Source organism: Peromyscus californicus, unplaced genomic scaffold (assembly GCF_007827085.1).
Source record: "Peromyscus californicus insignis strain IS unplaced genomic scaffold, ASM782708v3 Scaffold_15__1_contigs__length_86483966, whole genome shotgun sequence".
Lineage (NCBI taxonomy): Eukaryota > Metazoa > Chordata > Mammalia > Rodentia > Cricetidae > Peromyscus > Peromyscus californicus.
In genome coordinates, this window is record NW_026294447.1 from 57,628,385 (window position 1) to 57,640,866 (window position 12,482).

General features: G+C 47.5%; 1 protein-coding gene across 1 annotated transcript in view; it reads left to right on the forward strand.

Annotated features, from left to right (window-relative positions):
- The first annotated feature begins 3,014 nt into the window (after nt 1–3,014).
- The window catches only part of Evl (Enah/Vasp-like), a 149,028-nt gene continuing 139,560 nt past the window's right edge, over nt 3,015–12,482 (forward strand). Inside the window, exon 1 of the mRNA XM_052738946.1 lies at nt 3,015–3,250. Within this exon, the coding sequence (XP_052594906.1) occupies nt 3,246–3,250 (5 nt within the window). The 5' untranslated portion in view covers nt 3,015–3,245. The remainder of the gene's footprint in view (nt 3,251–12,482) is intronic.

A 12,482-nucleotide genomic window follows, 5' to 3' on the forward strand; every position in this document is an offset into this window, starting at 1 on the left:
CCTTTTGCGGCCTTCAGCCCTTTGAAACTCAGCATTAATCTACTGACAAGGTCAGAGCCCTGTGGCCCAGTGACTCCCTCTGAGGTCCTGTTGCATTGGGCACCAAGTTCCCAAAACATACTCTTTGGGAGACACATTGAAACACCATGACAAGGCTCCTCCAGAACTTCTGGCCAGTCTGGCCGGGGGTGGGGGTGGGGGGCAACAGCCATGCATTTCAGTCTCTTCTCAAGACCCACAGCTCCTGGAGGACAACCACCCCAGGTGCCCTCCCACTACACCGGTCTTGCTTCCCCTCAAGTGTTCCCTGTCTTGGTATCTTCCCAAGCAGAGCGGGCAGCAAGGCCCTGTTAGGAATTACCCACCTTCAAGTTGTGCAACATACTCTTTTTTTTTTTTTTTGGTTTTTCAAGACAGGGTTTCTCTGTGTAGCTTTGTGCCTTTCCTGGAACTCACTTGGTAGCCCAGGCTGGCCTCGGACTCACAGAGATCCGCCTGGCTCTGCCTCCCGAGTGCTGGGATTAAAGGCGTGCGCCACCACCGCCCGGCGCAACATACTCTTAAGGAGAGTCACCAGAGGAGTGGAGGAACTCAAGAAAGAAAGAGTCAAAATAGAAATCCCAGAGCCAGGCAGTGGTGGCGCACGCCTTTAATCCCAGCACTCGGGAGGCAGAAACCAGGAGGATCTCTGTGAGTTTGAGGCCAGCCTGGTCTGCAGAGTGAGATCCAGGACAGGCACCAAAACTACACGGAGAAACCCTGTCTCGAAAAACCAATATATATATATATATATATATCTCCCAGGCTAACCTCAAGTTGCGAGGGCAAAATGGATCAAAGATATTTTTTATTTCTTGACAGAACCAGAACATAAGCACCCTTTGTGGTCCTTCCATGCCAACTACAGCAAGTCCTTCCCTAGAAAAGGAGACAGGTATTGTGGGAAAGGGAAAGTGAGCGTCTCCACACCACTCAGTGAATTCATGAAATTAGCAGTTCAGGTCCTAAGGAGGTCTCTCCAATCTGTCTTTTTCATCAGAGGGCTCCATGAGCTGCAGGAAGGGCTGGGGGAGAAGAGACGGGGGCCACTCCCATCCTGTGTTGTGCCTTGTTTCCCTATGCAGGATGCTGATCTTTGTCTAAACCAACTCGAGGGGGCCTGCAGTGGCGAGTGCACCACACTTAATACCATGGGAGCTCAGTGCTCCACACTTAATGCCATGGGCACTCAATGCTCCACGCTTAATGCCATGGGCGCTCAAACCTCTCCAAGTTCTTCATCCAATAGGTGAGAATCCTAAAGCCAACTTACAGGCTGCTGAGGACCAGTTGAGGCCCCAGTCAGTAATAAAAAGACTCCCACATTTCTCATCACCCCTACCTGGCCTTCCCTTTTCCTTAACAGCCAGTCATTTGAAACCAATGTCTATTTAGCAAAGCTTGCACATGCAGAATGAAGGCTTTATTCCTCAGAAGTAGAAGAATTTGTGTTTTTCACTCTTTTGATACAAAAAGTTAACATTTTTGAAACATATAACCTCAAGAAGATTTCTTTCTGGAGGCCACCAGTCCTTGGCTTTGAAAATGGTTTCTCCACAGTGTCAGTGATTTTATGGCACGTGATGTGTGGGGTCGAGAGGAAAGACAGTGTCTTGCAAAACCAGTTGATACTTCTCGACAAGTCACAGGATGGCAACAATTTGTTAGACCCCAGGGGCAGCAGGGAAGACACCTGATCTGGAGTGGCCACATGCAGGAAGAGCACCAATAAGCCAGGCTAACCCTGTCTCTCCTGAGCACACCTGGGATAGCTTTAGGTGACCTGAGGCTTGAATATCCCTAACTCTTAAGATGTGACAAGGCTCTTCCGTAACAAACAGACCAATCTGGACCCCAGGTAGACAGAAACAAATGGGGTTAGGAAGGCTATAACCTCAGGCACTGCTAACAGTGCAGCAGGTTAAGGAATCCAGTAGAGATTGCTGCCTTCCAGCTCATAGTGCTCTGTGAATGCCCTGGAAAAGCCTGTACAGTAGGACTCCACGTGCCACCTGGCACCCTCCGCGCTCAGCCCTGCCTCCCAAATCACGCACGCCCTTGGTCCCACACCTCTCCACTTGCCCTGCCCCCTCTAGCTCTCGCACCATCAGGGCTTCCCTAGGGGCTTAGCCCCACCAGGCCCGCCTTGCTCCTGGTCTACGCCCCGAGCTCCGCCCCCAGGCCCACGACCCTCCAGGCCTTCCGGCGGAGCTCCGCCCAGTTTCTACCTATTGACTCCGTCTTCAATGCTTCTCCTTGTTCCCCTTAGATCCATCGACTACACCCACTGCTCTGCCCCAAGGCCTGGCCCAGATCGCCAAGTCCTAACTCTAAACACCCTTACCTTGCATTTTAGCCCAGCCCCTCTGGGCCCTAGGCTACGCCCACTACCCCGCCTCCTAGACTCAAGTCCCCGAGGCGTTCCCGCTGAGGTTGGCACCAGTCATTCTCTTGGACACAGGGTCTCATTACGTAGCCCTGACTGACCTGGAACTCAATAAGTTAACCCGTTCCTCTAAATTACGGTTTCGCCTTTGGGACCTAAGCCCCGCCCCCTGCCCCGCCCCCAAGGCCCGATTGCCCCGCCACTCTTTCCACAAGGCTTTGTCCCGCCCCTCTGGACTCGGGCCACGCCCACGACCCGCCCCCTTGCGCTCCGCCCTCCTAGAGGCGCGGATCGTGGATCCCCGCGCCTTTTGTGTGGAGCTCCGCTGCCGCGCGCGCCCATTTGCCCCAGCCGCGGCCGACCGGGGGGCGTCGGCGCGCGCAGTCCCCTCAGCGGGCGGAGGAGTCCTCCGCCCCGCGTGCACCCCGCACCCCATCCGCCGGCCGCCGCCGCCCCGAGTCTCAGACGGACGGACGCGCGCCCGCGCGCGCTTGCTCGCTCGCTCGCTCCCGCCTGCGAGACCCCGCCGCTCGCCCCCTCCCCCGGCCCGTCGGCGGGCGGCACGCGCACGCGCCGGCCCGGGCACGCGCGCCCGCCAAGATGGCAGGGGCCGGGGCCCAGCTGTCAGTCGCCGCCGCCGCCGCAGCCACCGTGCTGCCCCGCAGCTAGCGGCCCGGACGCCCGCCGGAGAAGATGAGCCCCCGCCGCCGCCTGCAGCCCAGCCAGACGCGGAGCCGCCGCGCCCGGGGCCGGCTGCCCCGCTAGCGCCCCGTCGCGCCGCGCCTTCACCCCCGGCCCCGCGCCCGCCCCGGCAGCCACGATGAGGTGAGTCGGGGCCGCGAGCGCGGCGAGGCCGCGAGCGCCCGGCTTGGGGAGGGGGGCGGGGTACCCGAGCATCGAGGCAGCCCCGGAGCTCCCAGCCGGCGCCCCAAGCTCCAGAAGACGCCCAGGCCGCGGGGTCCGCGGGAGGCCGCGCCCGCCCTGCGCTGTCTTCCCACTGAGCGCGCAGCGCCGCAGCCGCCGTCCTGCTTACTTTGCTATCTATCGGTAGCTCTCTTCCATCAGGGCGCTCTCCTCTTCAGCCTTCTTTTAGGACCTGTCCCTTTTCTCTTGCAAACCTGCCATTCTGTGTAACCCCATAGGTATGGCTGATGTGCCATTCAGCCAGGGAGCCTGGTCTACACCCAGAAACTCGCGTGCCCTCTTGGTTCGCAGCACCCACCCTTCTTCTCCAGGTTAACCATACCCTGATTTGTAGTGTGGTGGGAGTAGTGGTGTATGCTTGTGGGTTTTTTTTTTCTGTGCAGTTTTTATCTTCTAAACACATCTTCCTTAAACACTGTAGTGTCCAATTGTAGATTCGTTTCATCTGTTTTGTGAACTGTATATAAATCAAATAATTCACTACGCAATTTTGTGTCTGGCTTCTTTCATCAAAGGTGTTTCTGAAGTTCATCCATCATGCTTCTATGATCTACTGCCCTACATAGTATAGATAGTCAACAATTTATCCATTCTACTACTGTTAGTGGACTTTCGAATGTTTGTAGCTCTTGGCTGTTAACGCGACAGTGAACATGCCTGTGTACTTCCTAAAGCACTCATTTCTCTTGAGTGTATATTACCTACCCACAAGTAGATTTTTGGGGGGGGAGGAGGTTGGTTTTTTCGAGACAGGGTTTCTCTGTATAACCCTGGCTGTCCTGGAACTCACTCTGTAGACCAGGCTGGCCTCGAACTCAGAGATCCGCCTGCCTCTGCCTCCGCAGTGCTGGGATCAACAGGCTCACACCACCATCACCTTGCTATTGTCTGCTGTAGTGGCTAGAGCGAAGTTCCCAAAGTGGTGGTACTAGTTTACACCAGCAAACATTTAAGAGCTCCTGTTTAAAATCCCTGACAACCCTTGGCAGTGTCTCCCTGACATTTTAGCCATTCTGGTGAGCATGAATGACAGTCCATCAGAGTTTTAATGTGCAGCTTCCTGTTGATGAGGCTGATTGTCTTTTTTGTGTTTGTTTGGCATCTCTTGTAAAGAGCCTGTTTAAATATTGTCCAATTTTGCTGGGAGGGTTTACTTGTTTTCTTCCTAATTTGTAGGGCTTCTATTCCTAGATGGAGAAAACAGCTTGCAGAAATCTCAGTGTTGTGCTTTTCACATGAAATGGTATTATCGTTCACCTGGAATTGATTTTTGAGTAACATGAAACAGTGATTACGTTTCATTTTTTACCTCATATCATTTATTCCTCAGTGTTTATCAAGGTCGTCTTTTTCCTCAACTGCATTGCCACCTTCGTCATCTTCTATCTGAAGAACATCTTTTAGTGTCTGTCTGTTGCAGTGTTGGGTATCAGACCCGGAGTCTTTTATTCATCCACCGGGTAATATCTGCAGTTTTTATTTGTTTGGCTTTTGTATCTTTTACGCATATGCCTGCACGTGTGCATACATGTTTGCGTGTGTGGGCACAGAAAAGCCTGAGGTTGGCACTGGGAATCTTCCTTTGTTGCTCTCCAATTTATTCATTGAGGCGGGATCTTCCAGTGGAACACACAGCTGGCCAGTATGGGTAAGACTCACTAACCATCCTCTTGGTCCTTTCTTCTTCCAACAGCTGGAATTGCAAGGATGTTGCCACACCCACACAACTTTTATATGGGTTGTATGGATAGACCTTTCTCATGTTTGCATGGCAAGTGATTTATCCTTGAGACCACCTCCTCAACTTGTTTTTGTGTTTTTGAGACAGCTCAGGTTGCTTAGGAACGCAGTAGCTCAGACTGGCCTAGAATTCACTACCTTCCTGCTGGGATTCCAAGTGTATACTGCCAGGCCTGGTCCCTTTAGGGTATTTTTTTTTTTTTTTTTTTGGTTTTTCGAGACAGGATTTCTCTGTGTAGTTTGGGTGCCTGTCCTGGATCTTGCTCTGTAGAGCAGGCTGGCCTGAAGCTCACAGAGATCTGCCTGGCTCTACCTCCCTAGTGCTGGGATTAAAGGCGTGGGCCACCACCACCTGGCGTTTGAAAATGTTTTATCCTTCACTTCTTTTCTAGTTCCTAAACAATTTTATTGAGGTATAACTCTTACCACAAAACGTTCATTAAAGCTCGTTGGTTTTTAGACTATCTACAGAGTTGTGCATCCATTAGCGTTAGAATCTTTCCCTCCACTTTAAAGAATCTTTTCATTTAGTGCAGAACTCAGGACTTCCACTGCTTAAGCATTTGAAAGCTGTCTTGTAGTCTGACTTGATTGCTCCTGTTGAGAAGTCACTTGTTATGTTGTTGTTTCTTTGATAGTCGTCTTGATTTGTCTGCTTCTTGTCTTTTGGTTTATCTTTGTTTTGAGATAGGTGCTCACACTGTAGCCCAGGCTGGTTTCAACCTCATGGCAGTCCTTGGGCTCTTGAGTGCTGGGATTGTAAGCCTGAGCCACTACACCTGGCTCTGCTTCTAAAAAGTGTTCTCTTCGCTTTTGATTATCAATAATTCCCTAGGCACTTCTCTCTCTTTGTCCCTCTCTCCCTCCCCCCTCTTTCTCCCTCCCCCCTCCCCTCTCTCCCCTTTTCCCCCCCTTCGCTCTGTCCCCCTCTCTCTCCCCTCCTCTCTTACCCCCCACATCTCATCTCTCTCTCTGTGTTTCTCTTTCTGATGGAGTCTAGCCCACACTGGTCTTGAGCTTGAGATCTTCCTACCTCAGCCTCCCAAGTGTGGGGATGACAGCTGTGCACCATCTCTTCTGTGTTTTTACCTTTATAGTTGGGTTCTTGTGGCTTCTTTTATTTTGTTTTTAATTTTGAGATTGGGTCTCTCTGTAGCCCTGGCTGTCCTGGAACTCACTATGTAAATCAGGCTGGCCTCAATCTCACAGAGATCTGCCTGCCTGCCTCTGCCTCCCGAGTGCTGGTCTTACAGCTTCTTGAATCCATGGATTTGTGTCTTTAATTCACTTTTCGTGCATCAGCCTTAGGACTGCTTTTACCCATTTTCTCTTATATTTGCTTCTAGGACTGCAGTTCTTTATGTGGACCATTTTATAGATGTCTGTTTTTCTCTCTTTCTTTGCCCTTTGTATTTATCTCTCCATTCGTCATCCTGGAGTTCTCTTCATTTGTCTGTCTTCTACTTGGTAGTAGAAGCTGTTATTGAAACTATCCATTGTATTTTTAAGTTCAGTCACCACATCTTTCAAATCACAATCTGACTGTCTTTTATAATTTCTAGTTATCCGCTCAACTTTTCAGCCTTGTCTTTTATCTCTGAATATACAATTATCTTCATCTGTGTTTGAAACACGGTGTCCATATTGAATCGTTTTCAGGGTCTTTTTCTGTTGATTTTCATCCATATTGTTTTTTCTCTTTGTGCCTAGTTGTTTTTTTGTTTATGTTTTTTTTTCTTTTTTAATATGTGCTGGCCACTAGATTTGCAAAATTGTTTTTAAAAGTAATTTGAGGCAGAAGATGATGTTTCCCCTCCCGCAAAGGTAATTCCCACTTGCTCCATCTGGGGTCTCCTTGGCCCATTTTCAGTGACTGAAATCTTTCCAAGCCGAGCTTCATTCCATAGGAGGACCAGCCTGTTCTGTTCACCCTTCCTCCTAATGTTTACCTCTCTACAACACCTCTACTCCCCACTTCCACCCGAGACCAAGCCTTAACATTCTTCTCAGAATCATGTGATGCTTTTAGGGAGAAGTACTGTATGAGTTTGCTTCTCTGTTCTGATAGAACATTCTGACCAAAAGCAACTTGGGGAAGAGGGCTTATTTGGCTTACAGGTTAAAGTCCATTGCCAGGGAAGCCAAGGCAGGAACCTGGAGTCTAGAACTGAAGCAGAGACGCTGCTGTTTCCTGTCTTGCTTTCCAGGCTTGCTCGGGTGCTTGTTTTGTTTTTCTGAGACAGGGTTTCTCTGTGTAGTCCTGGCTGTCCTGGAACTCGCTCTGTAGACCAGGCTGGCCTCAAACTCAGAGATCCACCTGCCTCTGCCTCCTTAGTGCTGGGATTAAAGGCATGGGCTACCTCTGCCCACTGCTCAGATGCTTTCTAATACAGCCCAGGACCACCTGTCCAGAGGTGGCACTGCCCGTGTTGGGCTGGGTCCTCCCACATCAATCATTAATCAAGAGAATGCCTCCACAGACCAGTCTGATGGAGGCAGTTCCTCTACTGAGGTTCCCTCTTTCCAGGTGACTCTAGTTTGTGTCAAATTGACGAACTGTATCTTCTCCGTCTCAAGCAGTGGCTCTAAGCAGGCATTGTTATCTTTTGTCTCTGGTGTTTATGGTTCTGTTTAGCTAAGGGATTCTTCTGATTTACTTAGTCTACAGTTATCAGAAACAAAAATTTTTGGTTTTTGCATTTTCCAGGAACAGTTTGAGTCAAGATTCAGTTCTGGAGATTTATGCTGGGTAATGCTGGGAGCTGTTGAGAATAGTAACAGTCATTTGGTTGTGTTTTGTCCCAACTGCGATCATTTGCCTCTATTAGCTAGTTAAATGCTCTTGGAGCTTCTTTTTTTTTTTTTTTTTTTCAAAATGTGGACTCCTCTTAATATATAATTAATTTAAAAAATGGCATTTCAGCTCAGGAATGGAAGCCAAGGATTTGGGAGTGGGTTGCTTTTTGCTTCATGCTTGTTTATTTCTCCTGTGTGGTTTCTTTAGTTGTTGATGATTTGATAAAAAGTCTTCCTATTGTGGGATCTTCTTGAAGACAGACACTCTGCAGTGTTAGACCAGAAATAGTACAATTCCCAGTCCTGATCATTGGGTCCAGTAAGAAGGCAGATTGTAGAAATGTGAGTTCTTAAAATGACTGCCAGGATGAGGTGTTCATTCTCTTATTCTTTTTCCTCCGTACATTTCATTTTAATATGGTTTTAAATTAGTTTAACTTGATTCATTGTTGAAAATATTGATAGCTGGGCATCTATTACATTTATATTTACTTGGAAGTATTTGGCTTTTGCAAATAGTAAATGAGACCAGGGATTCTTTTGTCTGTAGTTAATTGTTGATTTGATTTGGCTATTTGTAATTATTGGAAAACGAACTGTCTCTCCTCCACTTCCATGTCACAGTGACGAGCATAAAGGAGCCAGGTGGCATGCACCTGTGGTCCCCAGGAGGCTGAGGTGGGAGGATCATTTGAGCAGAGGAGTTTGAGGCTAGACTGGACAACATAGTGAGACTCATATCTCAAAAATAAAACAATTTACAAGAAAAGAAATGAAAGGCTTTTTGTGACCTCAAAGGTGTGGAGATTTCCTCCACTCTGCAAGAGTAGGGGTGCAAGCTGAATGTCCTTCAGTTTATTCAGTTCTTTTTCGTTTGGTTGAATTTGATTTTCTGAGACAGAATCTTCCTGTGTAACCAAGGCTGACCTGGAACTCTGTGTATCTCAAAGCAGTCCTCAAGCTTACAATCCTCTTGCCTCTACCTCCTGAGTATTGGAATTATAATTCAGTTCTGATACTATCTGTGCCAACTTCCACAGGCCAAGGACGAAGTCCTCAAGACTGCCCAACGAATAGTTACCATACCTGAAAGAGTCACAGGAATTTACAGGGTTCCTTTTGTGCCTTTTTAAAATTGGCAGTGGTTTGCATTGTCATCTAATCTAGAGGACACTATTGCCGAGTAACCATTCTTCTTGCTTACACACTTTAGTCATTTGTCTGTTGGGAATACAGTCTTCTGTGAACATTTTCCCAATCTGCCTTTTATCTTTAAAATATTTAATGTGTAGAAATTTACTTTTTTTTTTTATGTCATAGGGTCATTTTCCTTGTGGTTTTACCATCACTTTTACACTTAGGGTAATTTTGTCTAGAAATTTGCTTATTAAATTGAGTGGGGTTTTTGTTTTCTTCAGAATTCCTGGTCAGATACTTGGCTGCATCTGTAATTTATGAGGCAGAGACAGCAGCAATCACTGCAGTTTACTGGGGAGATGGGAGTAAATGTCTGTTTATGCCCCACAGGGGACCAATGACAGACCAAAGAAATGATCCCACCCAAGTCCCACCTGGTGAACCAGTGAGTGTATTAGGGGTTGTGAACAGGAGCATGAGTGACTTGGACAACTGCATCACTGCAAAGCCCACCCCAGCATGGGTGACTAGTCCTGCAATCTGTACTCCTGGAGCTCTCTGTATGACTTTCAGGTACCCCTACCCAAGGGCCTTCATCTCAGCACCAGCCGTGGTTTACTGCTTCTGTAACCTGGGAAGTGCCTTGTTCAGTCTTTCCCAGCCTCCTTCGTGAGATTGCTGAGTCTTAGGAACTTCTCTCTGGGAGGGAATGTTTCCATCAGAGGTAATGGCTACACAGCAGTGGTGTTCTCTCGATTGGATGACAATGCAAACCATTGCCGAAGGATGACTGTAGCTCTAGTGTCTGAGGAAGTGAGGATCTTGTAATCCCCAGAAAGCATACCTGCCTCTGCCAGGGCCAGCTATGTATGTATAAGGCATGGCTAGTCTAGCATATGAGCGGGTCTGCGTGTGGTGGGAAAATCTCAGGTGACCCAGGGCTCTGTGCCAGTTGTGTGTCATGTAGAATGCCGATTATAGCAGAGCATAGTATAAGATGCACAGATAGAAGCAGACCTTGTTCATTCACCATTACTGTCCTTCTCTTGTTAATATGGCCAAGCCAACTGCCTTTCTGAACTTACTGCTATATAGGTTGAGGGTAGGAAAGAATTTTCTAGATGTTTTTGCTATCATGTTAAGATCAGTTTTAGAGGACATAGGTTAATCTTAGGATCTCTGGTTTAGGGCCGATGTCATTTTACCTTGTGATTTTAAGTGGAGCAGTAGCGTTCTTTTATTAAACTGTCACTTTGGGGCATGTGGTTCAGTGGTAGAGTGCTTCCCCAGCTTAGGAGAGGCCTGGATTATATTGTTAGCACTATAAAATCAATCAAAAATCAAATCAATCAGTTAGTAGGTCAATCGGAGGCTCACAAAGTATTGTCACTGAATTGTGCTGGTTTTGTTTGATTTAATGTACATTTTTATTTTACTCATTTATAGACATAAGACATTGAGATTTAGTTTTATAATTACATACAGTCTCACGCAAATAAGTTAACCAACATTGTTTCCTTTGGGGCTTTCTTCTTTAAGGGGAAGCTGTACATGAACGTTTGAGAAACCCTACGATTGTCCCTACTCTAGATGAAGAGATCTTGAGTTGTGAGCAATCCTAAGTGCTGCACTAAGATCAGTAGTAGCTTAGAACGGAGCACCTCCAGTGAATGACCTTGGGCCCTGAAGCAGTCATAAGTAGAGGTCTCTTCTTCATTAGCCTGAGAGAATCACCTCCGTGGAAGTTGTTTTCTAGTGGAAATTTTTTCTTACCTTTAAAAGGCTCCGTTTAAAAAGTCATTTAAAAAATGTTGGCAGTGGATCTGCTGTCCACTGCATGACATTTGAATAATAAGCCTGGTGTTGCGTGTATTGTTTGTAAGGCATCTTACCTCTGACAAATGCACTTCCTTCCCTTCCTTAAGTGTTCTGTGGTACTGTGTGGAGTAGCTGCAGTTCACCACACAGCACACCATGGTTTACCAGAGCCCAGGCTAGAGCACCTGTTCTTACAGCTTCGTCACTGTAAGTAACACTGAGATGAGTATCTGTGTGCCTCTGATTGTGTCCTCAAGGTAAGCTAGCAGCTGGATTGCTGGGGTCAAGTAGGATAAACATTTTAAGGCCGGTCTGCATACTACCAAAATGTTAAATCTAAGTGAGGGAAGAAGATAAAGCTAGGGAAAGCAAGTTTAACCCTGGAGGTTTAAGTCAGAAGTTCTCTCTCAAAGCAAAGGAAGGGCATTAGTGAGGTGGAAAGGAAGATCAGAGAAGCATCTGTTTGTAGGGGACGGTGGTGGTTAAAACACAGACCACAGCTGGCCTGCCGAAGTCCAAAGAGTAAGTGACTGCAGTGCCTGGCCCTTCAGGGGACATCTCTCTCTCTCTCTCTCTCTCTCTCTCTCTCTCTCTCTCTCTCTCTCTCTCACACACACACACACACACACACACACACACACACTCACAACCCCCCAAGGCTCAGGGAACATCACAGAAAAAATGTAAGAGCCAGAGGTTGGGAAGGTGTGCTTTGAAATCATGTCTTTACACACACACACATACACACACACACACACACACACACACACACACACACACACACACACACACACTCACACACACTCACATACTCACAACCCCCAAGGCTCAGGGAACATCACAGAAAGAATATAAGAGCCAGGGGTTGGGGAGGTGGGCTTTGAAATCATGTCTTCTGGGCATGGCTGATGCACTCTGGAACTCAACACCTCTGATGTCCTGAACAAAACCTGTGAAAATTCAGGCCCAACAACATTTCATCATGGAATGGAGAAGGGCTCATAAGACCCCACCGCTCCCTGAGGGACAGCTATGGTGGCTGGGGGGAGGGGGGTCTTTGTCTTCGTTGGTGTAGCCACAGGTATGTTACCCATGCTCCTGTAGCAGTCCTCTTTAAACTCTGGCTCATAAGACACACAAAACACAAGAAAGTAGGAGAGTTTGCTGTGAAGAATGGTTTCAGGGTTTCCGTGCTTTGGTGGGATAATGAGGGGAGAATGAAGCTAGATATAGGGAGTGAAGAGGACTAAAAGTCATTATATACATGTATGCAATAGTCAAATAATTAAAAATATTAAATCCTAAGAAAGGATGGTGGGTGCGAGTAAGGGATGGAGCCTAGGCTTAGAATGGTGTAGTTCCACCTATCCGCCAGTGGAGGGAGCCCTGTTCCCAGATCCTCAGTAGGTGTTAGCTATGAAGGTAGAGTGCCCTTGTCTTTAGGACTGAGTGTACACAGCTTTTTATTTATATTTATAAATTTGAGTTTAATTTATCCATATATACTTTTCAGCAGCCCTAGTTTGAATCAGGCAGCCTTGGGTTCTCCTTAGGCTGCTGCCTTTTAGCTAGCTCATATTGAACAAATAATTTAACCTCTATGATCCTCTGTTTGCAAATGAAATATAAATATGGCCGTCCC